The following is a 23,512-nucleotide window of genomic DNA, read 5'->3' as shown; positions in this document are numbered from 1 at the left end:
TTTTCTTTGTATATTCGTTATCTTTCTCACACTCTCATTTCTTTGCATCAATCATTCTCTTATGCATTTTTTTCTTACCCAGTGCATTTTTCATTTCATTTTTCTATAAGCATCATTATTTATACCTCATTGGAACTTCATTCACTTCTGTGGCACTCTGTAATGTAAATATTTTTATTTTGTTCCAAGGAATATCCACATATACTTGTCTTATGTTCACATATCTTTATAAATTATAAATCCCTTTATTCTAGACAAAAACTCAAAATAAAAATAATGTTTATTTACAGTTGCCTTAAAAACAGATTAAAAGCTGTAAAACAGATTATGGTACAAATGTAAAGGTATTAGGAGCTGACCATACATCCATCTTTGTCTCAAAACTACAAAACAGAAGGAAAACTACCTATTTAAACATGTAAGATTTACCTAGATTTACATCTTGAATGGTAAAATGTCCTTAACAAAATACTGTCCTGAAATATTAGCACAAGATTCTCTATATATTTTAACAGTAAAAATGAAAGACACATAAATTGTAAATCTTCCACTACTGTAATAAACTGGCAATTAACACTGAAATTAATGTTCTTTATTTCTGCTGAGATGTGACACACATACAGAAGAATGAAGTTATATTCATCAAATGCAGTGTTTTTTTTTTGTCATAGAATGCACCGGAACAGAGCTCCGGCACCTTTTTTTGATGGATTTTTCAAATTTTAAAAGTAACTTTTGAAAATTTGATGTTTGGTCCACATGGACTTGAATCACCCTGTTGAGCATAGCAGAATTGGCGGCAAAATCATTAAAACGATGCATGCTGGCTGCTTGTGTGTCGATCTGATGTATGCGTACTTCATCCGCCCTGGTTGTGATGGCGCTGCTCGGCTTGTGGCACTGCTCGGCTTGTGATTGGTCGTGTGGTCGTGTGCTGAGTGCTTACTGCAGGCAATGACCGTTATGTTTTGTTACACAACTGATGTGTGTGGATGTGTGTACATGATTGACTACATGAGAAAGGTAAATAATCGTTGGTGAATTGAAAATCTTTTTTTAATTTTTAGTGTAAACTTTACTATGAACATTTGCCTTAAATACAATAAATTAAATTTATGTTAAGAATTGAATATATTATTTTTTAATAAAAGATTAACAAGATGTTAGTTCCAGCACCTTTTTTTTTTTTTTACAAAAAAAGCACCGATCAAATGTATTTCAGTTGCAAGTCAGGCAAAGACAGAAAAATGTTCTGACAAAATCAACATAGTAAATTATATTAACTAAGCATATCCAGCCATGATCTTACTAACTGATATAACACAACACCAAGCATGTATAAAGTGTTTATTTGTGTGTCATGAGGGCGGGACGTCTATAAAATGTTTCAAACTTAATTCTGAAATAACTGTGTAATAACCTGCTCAGGGACTTTGAAATAATTGCTACTGATAGAAATGATTTCAGAAACAATCAAGGACTGATTCTACTAGCTGATGAACTTGTATGTGCCTTGTTTTATTCTGGAACAGAATCTATTATCAAAACTAAAGGCAACAAGCCACCTTAGGGAATACAAGGAAAGGCAGACCATGTAATGTAAACCTGTATTCCAGTACCCTACTAGACACCTTATTGCCAAAACTGTCTGGAGCAGTGTTCTCGACTTTAGTGCTTTTAAGAACTGTAGACCTCAACTCTCAGAATTCTCTAACTAGCATGAAGCCCATTCCTCTTAAAAAGGGCGACGGTTGAGAAACACTAGTTTGGATCATTCTTTTTGCTAATGGTAGGATTATCCACTTGATCTCTTTGCTCATATGAACTGGTCTTGTTATCATCTTCAATCTCCTCCTATGGCCATTTCCCACCTTTTTTTTTTTGGCCAATTCTGCTTGATTTATCTTATTTCTCCCACATTTCAGAAGACCATTCTATCATGACACGTCCACTTTTAGCAGAGATCACAGCAGCAAAAGAATACAATTGTCTCGTGTCTCCGTATACAGGAAGAAAAGCAATGCTGATGTAGTTATTTCACCATTCTCTCTTACACACTATTTCATAGGCTTCTCCTGCATGTTTCTACAAAAGCCAGAAACATCATCAGCAACAAAACACATTTTACAATCTTGCAAAATTCTTTATTCAGGAGCTCAAATATAAGATGAAGATTATGATCTTCAGCATGATTGATTGAGATAAGTAAGGACCTAATTGCGCTAGGGATATTAGTGATAAGCAGGAATTGCTTCTACCTTGAATAGTTTTGTATTGTAATGACATAATAACATATAATATGACATTAAAGTAGATGTGCCACAATGAAAGGATATTATTGAACCTAAAAAAAATTCTTTTTCCCTTTCATGGATACAGGAATGGATAAAGTCAAGTAGATTGGGACTCTCACATCTATCCTGAGTTTGTATAGATGAATAGGCAAATATTGATAAATAAATGAGAGAAGTCTACATTTTAGGTCAGTGGTGGCGAACCTATGGCACGCGTGCCAGAGGTGGCACTCAGAGTCCTCTCTGTGGGCATGCGTGCCATGCCCCAGAGATAGCAACTGTCCCTCTTCAACCAACCACCCGCTAACTCGCTGAGGTCTCACGTGGCCATCCCTTCTGGTCTCACATGCTCTCCTTTTCCCTGGCATGACCCACTGCATTGCCTCCTCAGCTGTCAGCCAGCCGTCCAGCTCAGAGTTGGCTTCTCTGAACTGCTAGCGGCAGGCTGCGGAGCCGCAGAGTATGCCAGTTGAGGGACCGGCAGGCTGTGGCTGCTGACGGACATTGTTGCCCCCATGTGCTTGCTGGCCTCTATGTACGGGGCTGATGGTGTCAGGCAGCAGCTGCTCCGGCCCCTGCCTCGCCTTGCCCTGCGACAATGGCACCCCCGCCCTGCCTCGCCTTGCCTCACCCTGCAGGACAAGCCTCCTGCCCACCACTCCACCTGCCAGAGAACCCCTGGATCTCCCCAAACCCTGCCCGCCCCCCACAGGCATCCCTCCCCATGAGCAACTTTGAGGTGACCACTCCTACCTTGGCCACACCCACCCAGTCTGCCATGACCATCACAGCCACGCCCACCCAGTGGGCCATGTCCACCTGGCACCCAGTGATAAATCAGTGGGTTTTGGGCTGCAGCTTGGGCACTCGGTCTCTAAAAGGTTCGCCATCACTGTTTCAGGTGGTCCACATTTCTCATTGGAAGGAAGCAAACACTGTGATTAGAAAATTCCTGCCAGAAACTTACTGATCTGATAAAACAAATGTAAACATTTAGGTCAATGCTGAGTGATATCAGAGCAGGGAGGAAAATTAGAAAATTTTAGAACATATTGAACAAGACTATGTAATATAAAGTCAAGGGACAGACTTTAAAAGCATATATTATGCAGAGGAGTAAGAGAAAGAAGAGGAAGAGAAGGAGGAGAAGGAAAAGTAACAGGAGGAACATCTTAGCACTGCACATTCTTTTGTAATAAAAACAGACAGAGAGATGGCTATAGATATAAATGTACGCAGACTAATAACATATGATTGACAATATATTAACTGTGAGGAAAACCATTTTTTGTTTGTACTTGAATTTGGGTAGATACATAAGGATTCTGAATTACCAATTCCTCTTAAACTAATTGGTTCATAGCCTGATCTTTTGGATTTTTGATCATGGAATATTGGGTCAGGAGAAATCTTACAAGTAAGATTTTAAGATATAAGGGTTTTCTTAAGACATACCATTTTGTTCTAACCTGTCCCGTTTCAAAGACATGGCTGAAGATACTGGGAGCTGCATTCTAACCTATTTAATACCCCAGCTGAATGCAACATTTGCCTGGCCTTGACTACATTTGGAAACTAACTAGTATTCGGAATGGAAGATCATCAGGCAATTCTAGGTCTATAGGTTGGATTGGGAAATTTAAACAAAAAATCCAGAAAGACCTTGAATTCGAAACCTTGAATGCAAATCAATTTCTGTATTAATGCTGAAAAAAAATTACATGGTAAGTTCATGAAATGATCAGGAACTGGGATTTAGTTGAAGAACGTCCCTTTTTAAAAAAACTTTCAGAATGGCCAATTTTGGAGTGGTAGATGTAATGTATACCAGCCCTTTGTTATTGTTTTATGGGGAGGCTTATTTCTAGAACACATGGCTCAGCAGCATCAACTAATCTTGTATGAACTTGGAAGCTAAGTTAAACTGGGCATGGTTAGTAGCTGGATGGAAATTACCAGGCACAGGCTACAATAACCTTGAAATATATAAGGGCATATCATTCACATAGGGTTGGTCTATGAAAGCACCAAGTCGTGAATTCAATTTGGTGACTTGAATGGACTGATAGTACATATGGGAATAGTAGTAAATTACTTGGAAATTTTGAACTTAAAAAACATTTTGAAAGCTGCTGGGAAGTAAATAGTTCAGTTGCTGAAGAATCAGCAAAAACTTGCAGTCAAATAGTCAAAATAATATCTTTTTAATAAATTTTCTGAAATTGCCCTTGACCTTTCTCAGTTGTACAAGCTTGGATCATTGTTACTCCAACAACAATAAGATGTAGCTGATATCATTCTCTTATGTTTGTTCCTATATCTGAAAAGCATTTTACTTCTACACAGCTATACCTCTTCTGCACCTAATAAAGCTCTACTTTCCTGTTGCACAATATGGTGAGGTGGCGCAGCAGTTAGAGTGCAGTACTGCAGGCCACTTTAGCTGACTGTGTTCAGCAGGTCAGCGGTTCAAATCTCACCGGCTCAAGGTTGACTCAGCCTTCCATCCTTCCGGGGTAGGTAAAATGAGGACCCAGATTGTTGGGGGCAATGTAAATATATATATATACATTGCTTACTGGTGTACACCGCTTAGAGAGTGCTTGCACTTAAAGCGGTATATAAGTCTCATAAATAAATAAATAAATAAATAAATAAATAAATAAATAAATATCTGGCCATAAAAATAAGAGACACTTTTCTGAATATGTGGTAGCTTCTGAGCATCCACTTTCCTACAAATGGGATATACACATACAGGTATACTGTATAAATTTTACATCCATCTGTATGGATGTCATATGTATTCTTGGTCTTGATATACATGCAAGGGGTTTGGGATCTGATACTGAGAGCACTAAACTACAAACTAAGGGCTATATTAGTATGACATGCTTGCAAAGAATTAATCATAGCAACTGTATTCAAATAAGTTGTTCTACAGCAGGGATAGAGTACTTCTGTACTTTAAAAATAGTTGGTTACTGTTGAGTCCGTGGCGGGAAACAGACACGAGAAGCAGCTGGAGTTCTCAGTTTCTTTTATTCAGCGTTCAGCTTACAGGAAGATGGCTTCAGCCTCGCCCAAACGCCTCGCAGCCTCTTATATAGGCAACTCCCGGGTAAATGGGTTACTTTTCCCGCGCCAGCACCCGCGCATGCGCACGGCGCTGGCGACAGCCTGTCTGGTCCCGGGCAGCTTTGCACCTGCCCGGGACTGCCTGCAAACGCCCGAGCCGTTTGCAAGGCTCGGGACATAACACCCCTTTCCCCCGGGCTAAAACTACTACCAACATACAACATTTATTTTATACGACAATTTGCTCCCCAGTGCTCCCACTGTTTACTGGCTTTTGCCTTGCCAGCAATGTTATGTAATCTTCTAGGTACTTAGGAGATTTCTTTGCTCTCTGTGACCTTCTTAGCTCTGGGTTACTGGCATAAGTCCCCTGACTGGAGGGAGGCGTGAGCCTGTTCTCTCTATTGTGCCCTGGTGTCTTCCAAGGACTGTGCCCCGATGCCTGGCCTGCTTGCTTGCCCACCGGGCTCGTCAGGCCAGGGCTTCTGTTGCTTTGTGACCTGGTTGTCCTACCTAGCTGTAGACCCTCAGGCCCCTTGAAGTGATAGCCACTGCTGGGCGTCTCTGTAGAACCTCCTAGGTCAGTCCAAGACCTGTCAGGAGGCTGTCCATTCCCTGAACCCCATTCTGTGCTCGGGCTCGTGTGGGTTTCTGTACTTTCCCAAAACTCAGGTGTTCCCTGATTTGTGCTAGGGTGTTGTAGTCGGGACTTGGCTCCTCGACTAGCTCTGTGTATGTTTGACCCCCTGTAGGATTTGGGGTAAGGTCAGGCCAACCTTGGGAATTGTGTGCCAGCTCTCTTGCGGGGAATGATTTGTTGGGATGCCCCCGGGTATCCTCCGTTGCTGGAGTGCTGTGTGATGTGTGTGGAAAGTGAGTATGCCCCCGGGGTGACTCCCTGGCTGGAGTAGGCGTGAGTGCCTGTTGTGTGGGTAAGCTCCATGACTTCCTTTTCGGAGCAATTGCGGAATCTTGGGATGGGCCGTTTGTGGCTCCCTCAGTGGAGATGGGCAGTAGCTCTTGCCCTTCCCTTTGCTCCAAAGGGTCCCCCTCCCCCCCTGGAAAAGACCCAAGAGTCTCATCAGAAAAGTCCCGCCTAGAGCGGAGTTGGTCGATGTGCCGACGCAGGACACGACCGTTGTCCAGGGCTACCTCGTAGGAGAGAGGACCTGTGACCCTGGAAACAGAAGCGGGGACCCATGTATGACCAGGCCCGTAATTGCGAGCCCAAACCGGGGCACCCACAAGTAGTTGTCTAGGTGCCCTAGGATGTGAGGTAGATGAAGGCAGTCTGTCCGGATGCAACCGGTCAAGTCTAGTAGTAAGTTGGCGCCCCCAACGAAGTTCAGCTGGACTTCTCCCTGTAGAAGTGGACGGTGTGGTGCGATAAGAAAGGAGAAAGTCAGCCAACCTGTGATGCCAGTCCCCGTAGGTGAGTCTCTTCAAGGCGTCCTTTGCGATGCGCACCATGCGTTCAGCCATACCGTTGGTGGACAGGTGAAAAGGCGCAGACGTGGCATGACGAATCAGGTTTGCCTGTAAATAAAGCTTGGAATTCGGAGGAGGTGAATTGAGGGCCGTTGTCGGACACAATGACATCTGGCAGCCCGTGTGCAGCAAAAATCCCCCTCAGTACCTGAATAGTCTTTGCAGTGGTGGTGGATGAGACAGGCACAACCTCAAGCCATTTTGAATGGCTGTCAACAAGGACCAAGAAGAACTGGCCCTGAAAGGGCCCAGCGTAGTCAATGTGCACCCTAGACCATGGGGACTGTGTTTCCTCCCATCTATGCACAGGAGCTTGGGGCATCTCTGGGCGAGATCGTTGGCACAGGTGGCATGCGTGTACCTTAGCCTCAATATCTTTATCTAAACCAGGCCACCACAAGTGGCTTCGTGCAAGAGCCTTCATACGAACAATGCCAGGATGACCCTCGTGGAGGGATTCTAAGACCCTAGTCCTCATTGAGGTGGGAATGACAACTCTGTTTCCCCAAAGCAGACAACCCTGAGAAAGGGACAGTTCGTTCCTTTTGGACCAGAAACTCTGAAACTCAGGACTAGGGCAGTGCTCAGGCCACCCGGACAGGACCCAGGAGCGGACACGTGAAAGTGTGTGATCTGTACCTGTTTCAGCGGTAACATCCCTGGCACTAAGAGGGAGCTCGGGCAAGGCTTGGATTGATAGAATGTTGACAGCTGGCGCGGGGTCAGCTTCTACTACTGGCAGAGGCAACCTACTGAGGCCATCAGCATGGCCCATTTCTTTCCCAGGCTTGTGGATTAATGAAAAATCATATGCAGACAAAAAATAGACCACCTAAGCATTCTAGGGGAAATGATGTGGGGAGTCTGCTTACGTGTGGTAAACAGTCCCAGCAGAGGCTTATGGTCAGTGAAGACCGTGAAATGCCTGCCATATAGAAAATCGTGGAATTTTTTAATTCCAGCAACAACAGCCAGAGCCTCCCTGTCTATCTGAGCGTAGTTGCGCTCGGCAGAAGACAGTGTTCTGGAGTAGTATGCAATAGGAACCTGAGTTCCATCAGACCTGAGGTGACTCAGGACAGCTCCAACCCCGTAGGGGGACGCATCACAAGCGATGCACACAGGAAGAGACTCGTTGAAATGTGCAAGAACACTGTTAGAAGTGAGCAAGGCCTTGACTTCTTTAAAGCAAGCCTCATGTGCTTGTGACCACAGCCACACAGCTTGTTTGTCTAGTAGCCTGTGAAGAGGCTCAGCTACACTAGCTTTATGTGGAAGAAAAGAATTGTAGAAATTCAGGAGGCCTAAGAAGGCCTGAAGTTCGGCCTTAGACTTTGGCCTGGGTGCTTCTAAAATAGCAGTTAGTTTGGATTCAGCAGGATGAATCCCAGCAGCATCAATTTTGAATCCCAGAAATTCAGTAGAAGGCACCCCAATCTTGCATTTGTCTTTTCTGAGCTTGAGGCCTGATTTCCTGAATCTTAACAGGACAGCCCTAAGCCTTTCAGCTAGAATGTGTGTGGAGTCTCCTGCAATCAAGACATTGTCAAAGTAGGGGCAGACCCCTGGTATACCTCGTAGTGTGTTTTCCATTACGCTTTGGAAAATCCCAGGAGCGACATTCACTCCAAACTGTAGCCTTTTTACCTTAAAGGCTCCCCTGTGGGTCACAATGGTCTGAGCTATAGCAGCATCATCATCAACAGGCAGCTGTTGATATGCTTGAGCTAGGTCAAGCTTTGCAAAAACACGCCCCCCCTTGAGAGAGGCCAGGATGTGACTGACCACAGGAACAGGATAGGCATGTTGCTGCAATGCCTTATTGAGTGTGCATTTGTAATCAGCACAAATGCGAATGTCCCCATTTGCCTTTAGAGGCGTGACAATGGGGGTCTCCCACGGGCTGGAATCAACAGGTTCTAGGATTCCCTGTTGGATTAGTTTGTCTAATTCAGTGTCAATCTTACTTTTTAAAGCAAAAGGGACCCTTCTTGCTTTAATCCTAATGGGAGTGACAGTGGGGTCTAGCTTTAAGGACACAGGTGGTCCTTTGAATGTGCCCAGCTGGGGGCTGAAAACATCTGCAAATTCTTTGCAGACTTCCTGTAGGTCGAGTGTTTGTAAGCTGTTGAGTCCTGTGACGTGTATCCCCAGGGCCTCAAACCAATCGAGTCCTATGAGACTCGTTCGTTCACCCCCTACTACTAATAAGTCTAGTGGACCTTCAAAACTCTTGTATTGCACGTTAAGGGTGGCCTCCCCCTTAACACACACTCTTGAGTTCTGAAAATCTGTTAATACAATATCAGAAGGCCTTAACTTGGCCTTAGTCCCACTACTGGAACAAATCTTCCTAAATGTATGCAATGAAATGATGGAAAGGGCAGACCCTGTGTCTAGTTCCATAGATAATGGAACCCCTTGTAGCTTCACGTTGAGTGACAGCTTTTTCTTCATGGGCTTGTGTGTGCCTGTCCTACAGATGCTTCTTCGCGAAGCGCAAAAACCTACCCTATTCTGGCTGGGGAGTCTGGTACCCTTCAGGCGTTCTTCTTGGGGTTGTGCCTTTCGTCGGCCCAGACACACAGCTGCAATGTGCCCTTGTTTGCCGCATGCCCGGCAGGTAGCGGAGCGGAACTTGCAGTCGGTTCTCCTGTGGCGACCTCCACAGCCGATGCACTTGAGCGGAGCCGAAGAGCTTCCCTTCTGGTTCTCTTCCTTCGCGGGGTGTAGACGGTCGACTTCTTCGTCCGGATCCTCCTCGGAGTTTCGTCAGACGTCTTCCTGGTGCACGGACGCACCCTCTGCACTGCTTCTGATCGGCCGCATGTTCTTGACGGCGCCGCCTGCTGCTTCTTCTGTGGTGACTTCCCTTAAGGCGTCTTGGAAGGATAATTCTTCCTTAGCGAAAAGTTTCTGTTGTAGCTCTCGATGCCTTAACCCGCACACGAATCGGTCCCTCAGTCGTTCGAGGTCCTTGAACTCGCAGGGCTTGGCGGCCTTCCGTAACGCGGCGATGTATTCCTTGGCTGACTCACCGGACCGTTGATCCCTCTGTTCGAAGGTGTGGCGCCATGAGATAACGGACACCTTGGGGTGGAAGTGCTCCTTCAGCAGCTTCTTCAGGTCTGCGTAGCTTACAGACTCTACTGGATCAGGTGCTGCAAGGTTTTCTGCAATTTCGGAGGCGTCTTGGCCGCAAACGCAAAGCAGGGTGGCAGCCTTCAAGCTATCTTCCCTCACTTGGTTTGCCTTGAAGTAGTTCTCCATTCTGGATACGTAGGACTCCCACTGCTCTGGATGTGAGACGTCGAATTCCGAAAGCTTTCTGATTTTCGCCATCTTCGGATCTTCAGGAGACGGGTCTATCAGCCAGCCTACCCCCGAATGCGCACCGGATTGGCGGGCAGCTGCCGAGTCGACGCCGTTCCTCTTCCGCCGCTCAGGACTCCTTGGGTAAGCTTACACTTCTTCCTTTCCAGGTAGTGCAAGGCATCCCATCCTCGTCGCCAGTGTTGAGTCCGTGGCGGGAAACAGACACGAGAAGCAGCTGGAGTTCTCAGTTTCTTTTATTCAGCGTTCAGCTTACAGGAAGATGGCTTCAGCCTCGCCCAAACGCCTCGCAGCCTCTTATATAGGCAACTCCCGGGTAAATGGGTTACTTTTCCCGCGCCAGCACCCGCGCATGCGCACGGCGCTGGCGACAGCCTGTCTGGTCCCGGGCAGCTTTGCACCTGCCCGGGACTGCCTGCAAACGCCCGAGCCGTTTGCAAGGCTCGGGACATAACAGTTACCAATCTCCACAGCTTATCCTATAGTATATGATATTTGGGGAGGAAACAAAGGAATCATAGTTGAATATTAGAAGGATGCTTCAAATGTCTTCAGCTTCTGATTGACAGGTTACTTGGTTGTCTGCTTAGATTTGGATGGACAAGTGATGGTGCATATACATTCTGAGGTGCCAATTTTTTCCCAACTATGGGGTACTTTTCTATCCCACCCATCCCCATTTTGTCTCACTGACATTCACAGGCAAAAAAAAAAATGTTATTTGGCAGAATATATGTTAGGCCTCTGGCTCAGTCACACTATGGCATGAAAAAAGTTGTACATAACAGGTTCACATAGAAGGTATCACTGTCCTCTCCTGGAAATTCTTGGCAGCCCCCTTCCAAACTGGTAAAAATAATGTGCTGTGACAACAAAAATATTGTCCATCCAAGTTTAAATCTTTTTTCTTTAAATTCAATTATCAACTTGGCCAAATGTGTAGTTGACAGATTTCCTGAATGTTTGGCCCGTACTGAAGACCATGTCAAATAGCACCCACTTACATTTAGTCTAAATTTATCTAAATATTATTTTTCTAGTGTGTATTGAAAATGTGTAACTTGACAACAATAAACTTACAAGAGTAAAGTAATCTGCTGATTACATTGTTTGGAGCTTAACTTGCCAGCACATGAAAACCAAAACTATCCTTTTCCTTTCCTTGAATAAATAGCAATTAAAGCATGTAGAGGAAATGTTCATATATCTAGCAAATGCATAATTGCTGGCTATGAACTATTAAGCACTCTTTCCTAAACTGAGTTTTAGATATAAAAATAGATAGTGGAGATTTTTAAGGGAAAGGGGGACGAGAACAATAATATTTGCAATGATATATTTACATTTAACATTTATTGTTCCCATCAAAGTATATATCCACCAAGTATTGAAAGTGCAGGCAATAAATGGGATAGCTAGTTTTACATTATTAGCATAAAATTCTGTGCATTAAAAATAAATACGCATGATTTTAGGCTGAGCCCAGAAAATTCATTTCCTTACAAAAAGAGAAGCAATATGAGAATTGTAGGCTGAAGCTGTTCTATGATCCGGGATATAGTTTGGCAAGGAGTATGCATAAAGAACATTAATTAATTAATAGTACAGTATTAGATTTTTTTCAAAGCCTTCAATGTCAACAGGCAAATTAGAAGCTTGCTGCTTAAGATTTTTATCAACCCCTCCTGTGTATATTCCCCAGCCACAGAAGCATTGTTGGTTGATACTATCCCTGAGGTCTTTTTCATAGTAGCATCCTGATTGTGAAACTCCTTCCTGAGATGAAATTGGCTCTTTTATGTGTTTTAGAGAGCAAAGTTTGCTTTGCTTTGTTAGATTTCGTTTTAACAATGCCCCGAGATTGCTTATCTTATTCTATGCAGCATTAGATTGCACAGTAAACTATTACTAATGGAAGAGAGTATATGTAGCTTGGGGTTGAGTCTTTGATGCTCTCTGAGCTCGGTTGTTTGGTTTCATTACCCAACTAAGTAACATAGTGCAGAGGTCCCCAACCTTTTGGGGACCAGGGACCGGTTCCGTGGAGAGAGGTTTTTCCACAGAGTGGAGAGTGTGAAGTTTTGTGTGCTGCCTGCATCCCACAGATGGGACTTTGTTTGTGCGGAGCGGTTGCTGGCATGCCATGGCTCGGTACCGGTCCATAGACTGGGGGTTGGTGACCCCTGACATAGTGCACTGATGACGTTCCTTAGTGGGGTAATGAAATGTCTCCAAGCAAACAAGTCCAGAAAGCACCAAGGATTCCACTGTAACAGTATCAGATTGTTTAAAAAAACTTCAGGGTCAACAGGGAAATTAGAAGCTTACACCTGAAGATATTTATCAGGCCCCTTGTATATATTCACCAGCCACGAAAGTGTTGTTGGTTGATACTATCCCTGAAATTAGTTTTTTATGTGTTTTAGCAAGCAAAGATTGCTTTGCTTTGTTAGATTTTTATTTTAACTATGCCCCGAGATTGTTTATATTATTCTATAGTATTCTTTGTAATATATATCTTGGGTTGGGTTTTATGAATGATACTGCAATAGAGTTCATTGTTACTATACAATGAATGCTGTGAATATTTGAATGGTATTTATATTGCATATTATTTTAAGCACCTGTTAGGAAAGAGTCCATATAAGGAAGCCAATCAAAATTTCAATGAAACAGAGTTACAGTATCTGGCAGTTTTCCTAAACCTGGTATACCCCCAGTATTGTATTATATTGTATTATATTATTACAGTATATTATATTGATTTATTGCTGAAACTCCCCAAATTCTCAACAAATATGTTGCCCTGGAAAAAAGAGAAGAGTACATGTCCTTCACATTTCTTTATTTAATATACCTCTCCGTTCTTTTAGAAGTGGTACTAGGCAGTATACCTGCCACCTATGTTTCTTCTTTTACCTACCGTACTTTCCAGCGTATAAGACGACTTTCGCAAGCTTTAAAATTGGCGCCGAAGATGGGGGTTGTCTTATACGCCAAGTCTTATACGCTGGAAATAACGGTAGTTTCCGGCGTATAAGATGACTTTCTAGGCATGCGACTTGGCGCCGAAGACGGGGGAACATCTTATATGCCGGGTTGCCTTATACGCCGGAATATACGGTACTAACACCACAGCCCTTACCTAGGTTATATTTTGTTCCCTAATAGCTTTCTTGACTATCTTGCAACCCCCACCAAGTATCAGATAACTGGAGAAGGCAGACCCTGAGAAATCCTCAAATAACTTAAGCTGGAAGTAATAATCAAAGTCTGTACTTTTCTCCCCCTTTGCTAATAGTACATCTGCTCTACTTTTCTTACATCTCAGACCCACCTTTTTTGCACACAACACATATGCAGGAGAGAAAAGCAGAATCATAGATTTGTAGGAAATTGTTCACATCGTCATGTTCAGGACAAATATATCCAATATATACCACATTCCACTTCTGCAGCACCACTTTTCCTACAGCCCTGATAATAGAGGAGAAAAGATAAAGGGACAGTCCTGAGTCAGCTTCAACTCCTGATAATTATATGGACATAATTATGCAAAGCAAAGGTATAGAAGCGATTTGCCATTTGTCTTCTTCTAAGAAGTTATTCAAGTTCAACTCACAAGTCTAGATTAGAATGCAGTCTATCTTTGGTGGCCTCTCATCCAAGTACTAACCAGGCCAAATCCTTCTTAGCTTCCAAGTTGTTCAATAAACAAGCTAAAGCGGTATACAGTAGTTATAGAGCTAGTTTGTTCTAGTGGTTAAGGCACCAGGTTAGAAACCAGGAGGCTATGAGTTTTAGTCCTGCCTTAGGCATGAAAGTTTTGGATGACTTTGGGCCAGTCATTCTCTCTCTCAGCCCAATACAATTCACAGGGTTGCTGTTGTGGGGAAATAGGAAGGAAAGACTATTAGATAGGCTTGCAACATTATTTATAAAAAGTAATAAAAGTGGGATTTAAAAAAAACCTAAAAATAAAAAAGGTCAGAAAACATTAGCTAGGTGCTTCTACCAGGCAAAAATAAGAAAAAAAATATTGTATTCTTGATGATTTCATAAGCAAGATGATGTGATTCTTTTGGTAAAAGTATAGAACAGGGGTGTCAAACTCAATTTCACTGAGAGTCACATCACCATTGTGTTTGCCCTTGGGGGGCCAAGTGGGTGTGACCAGGGTGGGTGCGGCCTACTGGGTAGATGTGGCTGGAGTGGGTGTGGCCTACTGGGTGGGCATGGCCAGCTCTACATCATTCGCGTCAAGGGTGCCTGTGGGGGCCTGGGCAGGAGTGGGACAGATCTGAGGGTCTCTGGCAGAAGGGGGTGGGACCCGGTCAAGCGCCAAGGCATGGTCCATTTCTTCAGTCCTCACAAAGGGTGACATCTCCCCAGCATGCACCCAGGGGGCGGGCTGATGCGGCAGGGGCTGGTTCCTTGCTGTTTCTGGATGGCCTTGTGGAGCTAAGACTGAATGCATTTCAGCATAGATGGCCACCACAAAATTGTACATTGGCTCCTGGCCAGCCTGGGCCAGGGCCAAGGTAGAGGGGGCTGTTCCCTCACTGTTTCCAGGATGGCTTCGCGGGCCACATGAAATCACTTCGCGGGCCGCATCTGGCCCCCCGGGCCTTGTGTTTGACATGTCTGGTATAGAAAGTATTGTATTGTTTTTTTGTGGAATGCTTTTTCAAGCAACAAGATTGGTTTGATATCCAAGTATTAATATTGCCTTGCTTATTTTGTTAAGATCAGACAATATTGGTGGTGGTGGTGCCATCTAGCTAGGTAAGAAATATACCTCCCTAAAGAATGAAAGTAAGTCAGTAGAAAGAAATGATCCCCCTTCAATTTTAAATCTCCATTACCTGCAACCTCCTGAATAGACTTTAGCTATGAAAATAGCCATGGTTGCAGTATAATTTGCTTGTTCTTACAAGCGCCCTGGCTGGCAGGGAATCAAGAATAGTATATTAAAAAGGGGACCATACAGATTGATTCCAGCCAATATTGGACTTGATGCCATTGTTGACTGCCTCTTTTCAAAAAGCCACATTATTATTTCCAGACAAATATCCCTGCTTCCACAATTACCCTAATCATTTAAATACCTATTTTCCTGGTGGAGATTGCATAAATTGTGTTATTCAGCTTGTCATTATTAGGGCTTTCAGGCCATGGGTCTGAGGAAAACAGTACTATAAACTGGCCAACATAGCAGAATACTGCATACATATTTTAATTTATATAAAATACAAAGTTAGTGATAACACTATGCAAATGTCCTTGTGTCTGTCTGCTTCCTCCAGCAGCAGCAGCAGCAGCAGGGGCCAAGACAAAATTTATTTTATGTTTATTTACATTTAAGAAAAATAAATAAATAAATATGGTTTAATGTTCAGTTCCTATTCAGTCATGTATTTAATAATCTCAATTTTCTATTTCATTAATTTTTATTGATAAATATTGAAGGGCCAGGGGGGCCTTAGGTTGTCTATACTTATTTTACCTTGTCATGCTGGTTAAATTTAATAACTTGACATCAGGTGCTCTGGCTTCCCACTCTTGCTACCATAAATCTACATCCAGAGCTCTTGCAAGAACATGAGTGAGAGGCTAGACGAGGAGACCTGAACTCCTTGGTAGCTCCACACTGCAATGAACAAAGACATGCATTCAATTTTGCAGCTACTACAATTGTTGGCTGAGCAGGGACAAAAATAGCCAGAGAAATAATTGAAGCTTGGGAAACAGGCACCCTGGGTCAGTCAACAGGAGTGCTGATTTACTTATTAGGTACTTAGGAGCTGAGAGTGCAGTGGCACAAGGAAACAACAATCAACGACTTAATAGCCAGCCTCCAACACCCTAATTAACAGCTAAAAACTATACATAACCAGGCACCATACAAGCACAATTGGTATAATAGCCCAGTGCAAATAATCTGAAGAGAGAGAAATTCCCTGATGATGAACTCCAGCATGAACCCAAAAGCTTGGAAGAATAAACCTGTGGTCCTGGTGACCGACTCAGATTGGATCCTGTTGAACAAGTGTCTGGAATGCTTGTGTTCCAGCAAAAATTTGAGAATGTTGAGTGCTCTTGCCAATCCTACTGTATATCTTCCTAAGATAAAGAGCTTTTTTTTAATGAAAGCTGAAAAATGTCAAGGAGCAAAGCAAAATGACTTGAGAACGCCAAGCCAATTGCTATGCTGTGATAGCAGCCATTGATCTTCTTTTAGCCTCTGATTCCTTTGTGTAAAGAGATACTAAGCTGAAGAGAGCTGAAGGAAAAGTATCAATGTGACCAGAAGGTTGTTATCTTCAAAAGAACTCAAATTTCTTTACAGGAGAACTATTAGCAGAAATATCTGAAATATCTGATTTAGTCAGTAAGTACTTATTCTATAGCAGAGGTCCCCAACCTTTTGGGCACCAAAGAACACTTCCATGGAGAGAGGTTTTTCCGCAGACTGGAGGTGCATGGTTTTGTGTGCTGCCTGCATCCCACCGATGGGGCTTTGCTTGTTTGTGTGGACCGGTTGCTGGCATGCCACGGACCTGGGGTTGGGACCCCTGATCTATAGGATAGGAGGAAAGGTGTCTTTTCAAGAGAATAAAATCTTAACATCCTGGCTATCAACAAGTTCTAAGTCCACATGGGCCAGTGCAAAGATCTGTGAGAGAAGACATTCTCACAATGTACTTGATCATTCCACTTGGAAGGCATGTTTCTCAAGACTTTGAAACGCTCATGAGAACCTATTTGAATGTTTCACTAATAAAATGAGAAAACTAATTTTGAAGTAAAAACATGTTTTAATAATACTTATTTTTTTCCTTTCATTTAAGATATTGACTATAAATCTTAATTTGCTATATCAAATTGCACATGGTGGTTTATTTCATCATATCTAGCATGAGGTTTGTTACTGTAAATCCTCTGTCAGGATTCAGATCTGGGTATGGGACAGAAACGGCGTCGGTTGCACTTTTAGATAACCTCAGGCGTCGGTGGGATGGGTGTACTACCACCTTTTCCCTACTTGACCTCTCAGGGGCTTTAAGTACCATCAACTAATCAATCTGAATCATCTCAAAAGAATTGGGGGGTAGGTTGCATGATGTTCACCTCCTTCCTTCAAAGCTGATTCCAGTTGGTGTTGATCAGGAAGAGAGATACCACCTTCAGTTCCAGGGTTCGGTGCTTTCTCTTCTCCTCTTTCACATCTACATGAGGCCCTGTGTAAGGTCATCTGTCACTATGGGGTAAGGCAGAGGTCTTCAAACTTGGCTACTTTAAGACTTGTGGACTTCAACTCCCAGAATTCCCCAGCCAGCATGGCTGGCTGGGGAACTCTGGGAATTGAAATCCACAAGTCTTAAAGTGGCCAGGTTTGAGGACCCCTGGGGCAAGGTATCATCAGTATGCTGAGGATAATAATATATCTCCACCCATAACAATTTAAGTGATGCCACAAGTGTCTTGCTCTAGTATCTGGAAGTTGTGAAGAGATGGTAAACAACAGGCTTCAGCTGAACCCTGGCAAATGAGTAGCTTGGGTTGTGGGCCCACCGGCTCCAGGCTTTGCCATCTTTATTGCTGGATGGGATTACATTATCCCAGATTGACCCAGTGCACAATCTGAGGGTCTTCTTAGACTCATAACTCCTTTTCACAAAGCAGGCGGTAGCCATGGCTAGGAAGGCCTTTGCATAGCTTTATCTGGTTGTGCACTTTGCTGCATCAGCAAGCTCTATTTACAGTCACCCATACCCTGGTCACCTCCATATTGAACTACTGCAATGAGCTCTACATGGGGCTGCCCTTGAAGAATATCCAGATGCTTTAGTGGGTAAAGAATGCAACAGTGCAGACAGTTATGTATACATATTTCTGTTTCACAAACTGCATTAGCTGTCAGTTTGCTTCCAGGTCCAATTCAAGGTGCTGGTTTTAAATTTTAAAGCCTTTTGTAGTATGGGTCTGGGTTATGTGCTGTATGGAGCATTCTTCCCCTCAAAATCAGATTGACTCCATCCTTTTTGATAATCTGTAAAGCTCTGAGGTTTTGGCTGTTGTCAGGCCTGAAGCTCCCTGGCAATTCGCTACTTGTTCAGATAGTTCCGTTGTTCAGGTGGGCATTTTAAACCTCCCTCTCTTCTGGTTTCTATCTGTCATTACTATCAGATGCATTAATATGGTTTTTCATACTGTATAATATTTTCATTTTTTGTTTTTATCTTATTGTGGTTCACCACTCAGAGTCACCTTTGGTGAGATGGCAGATTATATAATCTGACAAATAAACAAAAGGAGTCTCAATGTTTTTCAATATTTAATTGCAGTGAGGTCTGGAAATCTATTTTCACAAAGAGAAGGCGATGAAAATGACAGCAAGGCCTTTCATTGCCTTTTCACCAAAAGTTGTATTCTTTGTGAACTTTCGTCCAAAATTCTTCTGGCCTGTTTTCCCAGCTGTTTCAATTTGACATCTGAGATGATATCTGCCAACATCTCTTTATTATTGGACACGCTACTTGTACAGCTAGAATATGGTGGCTAAGAAAAATTGAATCCCACAAAGGTTTACAAAACACCTTCTCGTTGTTCTGGAAATCCTGTCATGTTGAAAAAGCACCACAATATGTGGTGGACAACCTCATGCTGTATTCCCTTGGGATAATCTGTAGGAGGATGCTTGTCAACAAAGGTGGGGCTGAAACACATGGATGAGGCCAATTATTGTCTCTTTTTCAATTATTGTCTTTCATATCTTCTTTTCCTTTATTCTTCCTCCCAGTGTAGAAGTGACTGGACTGCAAGGAATATAAATCCTTCCATTCCCCACCCTCCAGTCAGAGCTGAAGAAGCTTCCTGGATGAGAAGTGAAACATCTTCAAAGAAAAACAAGAAAGTCCAGTTGCCTCTTGAAAAAGCACCTTTGGGACAACCATGACCTGGATGACTGAGAATCTCCATAGATACCTAGTTGGGTAATGAAAACCCTGCAAGCAAACAACCAAGCTCAGGGAGCACCAAGCATTCTACTATATTTCACATTCAAGGACGTTTAACTTATTGATTGAAATATACTTTTAAGACTTACTTCTGATATTGCATTTCCCTACGAACTCCCATTTATTGGATTTGTTAGACCAGTGGTTCTCAACCTGTGGGTCGGGACCCCATATGGGGTCGAACGACCATTTCACGGGGGTCGCCAAACAACGCAGTCTGCCATTTTTTCCCCCTTTTCCTTAGCTGTGCTACTCCCTTTTATTCTATTGGCTTTTGAAAGCCAATAGAATAGACTCTCTTGAATAGAGTCTAATTCTATTGGCTTTCAAAAGCCAATAGGAATTGTCCAGGCTGTCTCTGCCCTGCTGAGCCCGCCAAAAGTCCCATTCTGCAAACGGTGCTGCACCAGTTGAGTAGTCCTCGACTTACGATCGGTTGAGCAGTCCTCGACTTACGACCAGTTGGGGGTCGCAGCATTAAAAAGGTTGAGAACCACTGTGTTAGACAAAAACAAAAGAAGAAAAAAAATCTAAGACGGAGATAGGACACAATGAGAAGAAAGGTGAGGACAGAAATCTCAAATCAACATTGTGGTCCTGGTCTCTCAGAATTTTCAAAAGAATCCAGCCCTGTCATCTAAAAAATAGAGGGATCACTGAAGTGAATTTAGTCCTAGTATTTCTTACAAGTCCCCAAATTAAATATCTCTGATGAATATATGCCCACCTATCCAGGATCTGTGTGAAAAAAGGTAGTGGTGTAAAGGGAAGCCTAGTCCTTTCCTAAGTAAGAGCTATAAGATAGTAAAATGGAACAGCTCAAACTCTGCTCATGTTCACATTATACAGTATAACTTCTGCAAATATGAAATGTATCTTCAAAGCGATATGTCTGGGAACCATGTATATTATGTAATGCTACTTTGGCAACTGCTTCCCTGCTACTGCCACTTGACAGCTATGACTGCATCTCAAGATGAAGAACAGCAGTTGCTGAATGTGTCTTTAGAGTAGAGCAGATGCCTCAGATGCAGTCTTTAGATGCTCTTTTTAGCAGCACATGGACAAACAGATTTACCAACATAGTAATCCTTGAATTATCTGAACAAGGAGAGATGGCCTGGCTAAACCACATGCACGGAACATCACTAATTTATCTTCCTTGGCATCTAAACCATAGGTCAAGGATGGTAAGTTTCAGCACATTCAATTTCATTTTTCCGTCTTTGTAAAAAGGGCAAAGGAGATCAGGAGAGTGGCCAAACTGGTGCCTTTGGGATGGACATGATGGTCAGCAACTAATTTAAGAAAGGAGCAGTCGGAGCAGGCCAAGGCTCTAAATTAATTTACCAACAGTCTTTGTACAAAGACTTTTCTTTTCTTTTCTTTTCTTTTGAGTGCTGCTATTGCTGCCTGTAATTTTTAGAGTTTGCTGAACCTAATAGTGGAGACTGAAAAGGAATCTCCATCTAAAACTTTGATATTATAAATGGGGACTGCATAGTCTTATTATGTGGTTGGTTGTTTTGAACTTCATAGAAAAAAAGCGAGACTGTACATCTTGAATAGTTCTGAAAAAATATATAATTTGCTTCGAAACGGTACTATGTGAAATGAATTACTAGTGTGAGGCAGTTTTTCATGTTTGTTTGCTTTGTGGATAGAGTTAAAAGGAGAAGATGTGTATCTAATGGCTACTCTAAGATTATGTATTGCAATTCTATTTTTCATAACAAAAGTATATACCCTTTATCGCATGTACCATGAAATATTTAAATCAATATATAGAACTATGGGTCTACAGAGTTAAGATTATGAGCAATACACTAAGTACAACAATTGATTGATATAAATTTCCTGGGTTCAAGAACCCTAGGATGTACATGGTCCCAGCGGGTCAATTGCATATACTCTGCATGTGCCCAGTGGCATCTTTCCTTACAGTGACATAAAAATGTTCTAGGAACTAGCCATGGTCCTGAGAAAAAATTCAGGGTACAAGTTAAAGCTTTGAAAGAATCCCAAGGAATGGAGTGGTGTGCATTAAGGAGAGAAACAACTGAATTTTAAGCAAAGATGAATCCATGTGGTAGACAGCCCTTCAGCTAGGAAATGTTTAATTTATCAAAATAATCCTCCTATATTTGTGACTCCTGACTAAGTAAGATCAGAAATGTGCAAACACTTCATTAGAAAGTATTCCTTATTTTCAAGTTATTTAATTAATAAAGCAGTGTCTTCTTTTTAAAATTAGAGAGGGGTCAGTACCTTACTGGATATCGAGAGAAAACAGAGTTCAAATACTTACAAGTTGGACGTTTAATCTGGTAACTTGTAACATGCAAGAGAAATTGTTCACACAAGCATACCCACAGTTGGGTTACAGCCCGCCTTCCAGTCTTTTAAAGCAAGACTGGACACATGGCATGAAACAACATGCCCATTACCCACATTTTGAGTTCAGTCCATCAGTTTACCTAGACCTGTTTTGAGGACAGGTGATTGAGGAAAAAGGGTAACTAAGGAAACTCACCTAAAACATACTCTGAGGAGTTAAGAAGGAAGGAGACATACAACACATTGCTAAAGTATCTCAATAAAGTATTCTTGTTTTGAAAGCTGGATCTCAGCTTCAGATTTCCCCACTGAATACTTAATCCCAGGATCCCAAGGGAGCGATGATAATTCTGCCTTTCTTTTCCCGCACTTGTACCATGCTCAGAAACACTTTTTACTTCACGGCATTTCAAATCACAACACAGGCACACACAAACACACAATTCTGCCTTGCTTTAAAAGCCCTAATCACCTCTGGGCCCATCTGGCGTCCTTGGCCTCCCTCCAAAGTTTATTCTCGCTCTCAATTTATCTTGGAGAAGGGGGCAAAGCCATTCCCCAGCCCCTGCCTTTGATGGTCTCCCCTCAGAAAAACGCCGGCCAAACCGAGGAGCAGCGCTCCAAACGGAGCAGTAGCGCACAGTGGTCAGATCCGGCGCTGCTTGCCTTGTTATTGGCAAGGCAAGGGCTGGGAAGAATACTCACCATTTCTTGCCTGAGGAGGTGAAGTTTGGTCTCCAGTCTTTCCAGCGCGCTGGAGCCGCCGCCATCGACCATGGCGGCTCGGGGGGGCCGAGCAGCGGAGAAGCCGGCGACGCCAGGCCCTCCGCCGGGCTGCTCCCGGTCCTTCTCCCTGTCGCGGATGACGGCGGGCTCCTCCCCGCGCAAGGAGCGCGCCAGGCTTTCGGGGACTTTGCGCCCCAGCTTTAGCTCGACGTCCCGCAGGTCGGGCAAGGCGCAATCGTCCATGGCTTTGGGGACGAAGGCGGCTTTTCGGATTAAGGAACAGCAGCCGCGGAGGAAGAGGGAGAGGGGAAAGGGAGGGTGGGCGCGCGCGGGGGGGTGTTTGACGGGGAAGAGCTAAGCCTTCAGCCGTGCCGCCCGACACTCGGCGACCTTCCCATGTTCGTCCCGCTGGGGTTGTAATCCACCCCGGCCGCGACCGTCAGAGGTGGAGCGGGGGACGGGAGCGAGCGGCGAGGCGGCCAGGTGACTCGCCGTAGGAGGCAGCCCGAGTGGTCGCCACGGCCGCTTTCTGGCAGCAGCATTATTTGGCTTGCAAACCCCAGCCCCAGCCCCTGGGTTGCACCAGCTGCGGGCGGGGAGAGGGCGGTTACGGAAAGCGGGCACACTCAAAAGAACCTGCGGGGCGTTGTTATTCTTTCATTCGGGCTGTTGCGGTCTCGCCTCGGAAGGCAACCTTGGCCTCGCTTACTAGCAGCAGCAGCAGAGCAGCAGAGCAGAGAAGAGGGCAAACAGGAGGTCTTAGGTAGTAGCCATTCCCCCCCTCCCCGTCGCCTCATCTTTAGTACAGGTAGTCTTCGACTTACAACAAACAGTTCATTTAGTTGCCGTTTGAAGTTACAAAGGCACTGGGGAAAATGACCGATGATCATTTTTTCACCCTCACAACCATTGCAGCACCCCCCATGGTTGTGTGATCAAAATTCAGTCACTTAGGCGACTACTCGTATTTATGACGGTTTCAGTGTCATGTGATCACCTTGTGTGCCCTTCTAACAAGCAAAAGCAACGGGGAAGCCAGATTCACTTGACAACTGTGTAACCAGCTTAGCAACTGCAGCAATTCGCTTGACAATTGTGGCAAGAAAATTGGTAAAATGGGGACAAATCTCACTTAACAAATATCTTGTCTAGGCCATGGATATTTTGGGCTCAAATGTGGTTGTATGTCGAAGACTACCTGTAATCTTGTTTTAATATTGGACTCAGTGCCTTGGA

At 43.6% G+C, this 23,512-nt stretch overlaps 1 protein-coding gene across 1 annotated transcript in view; it reads right to left on the bottom strand.

Moving 5' to 3' along the window:
* LURAP1L (leucine rich adaptor protein 1 like) overlaps positions 1–22,831 on the bottom strand; it is a 30,608-nt gene extending 7,777 nt beyond the window's left edge. Inside the window, exon 1 of the mRNA XM_039348651.1 lies at positions 22,256–22,831. Within this exon, the coding sequence (XP_039204585.1) occupies positions 22,256–22,519 (264 nt within the window). The 5' untranslated portion in view covers positions 22,520–22,831. The remainder of the gene's footprint in view (positions 1–22,255) is intronic.
* Positions 22,832–23,512: the final 681 nt, after the last annotated feature.

The sequence above is a fragment of the Crotalus tigris genome, unplaced genomic scaffold (genome assembly GCF_016545835.1).
Source record: "Crotalus tigris isolate CLP2741 ecotype Arizona unplaced genomic scaffold, ASM1654583v1 scf7180000018167.688565, whole genome shotgun sequence".
Taxonomy (NCBI): domain Eukaryota; kingdom Metazoa; phylum Chordata; class Lepidosauria; order Squamata; family Viperidae; genus Crotalus; species Crotalus tigris.
This window is presented reverse-complemented; position numbering and strand designations above follow the sequence as displayed.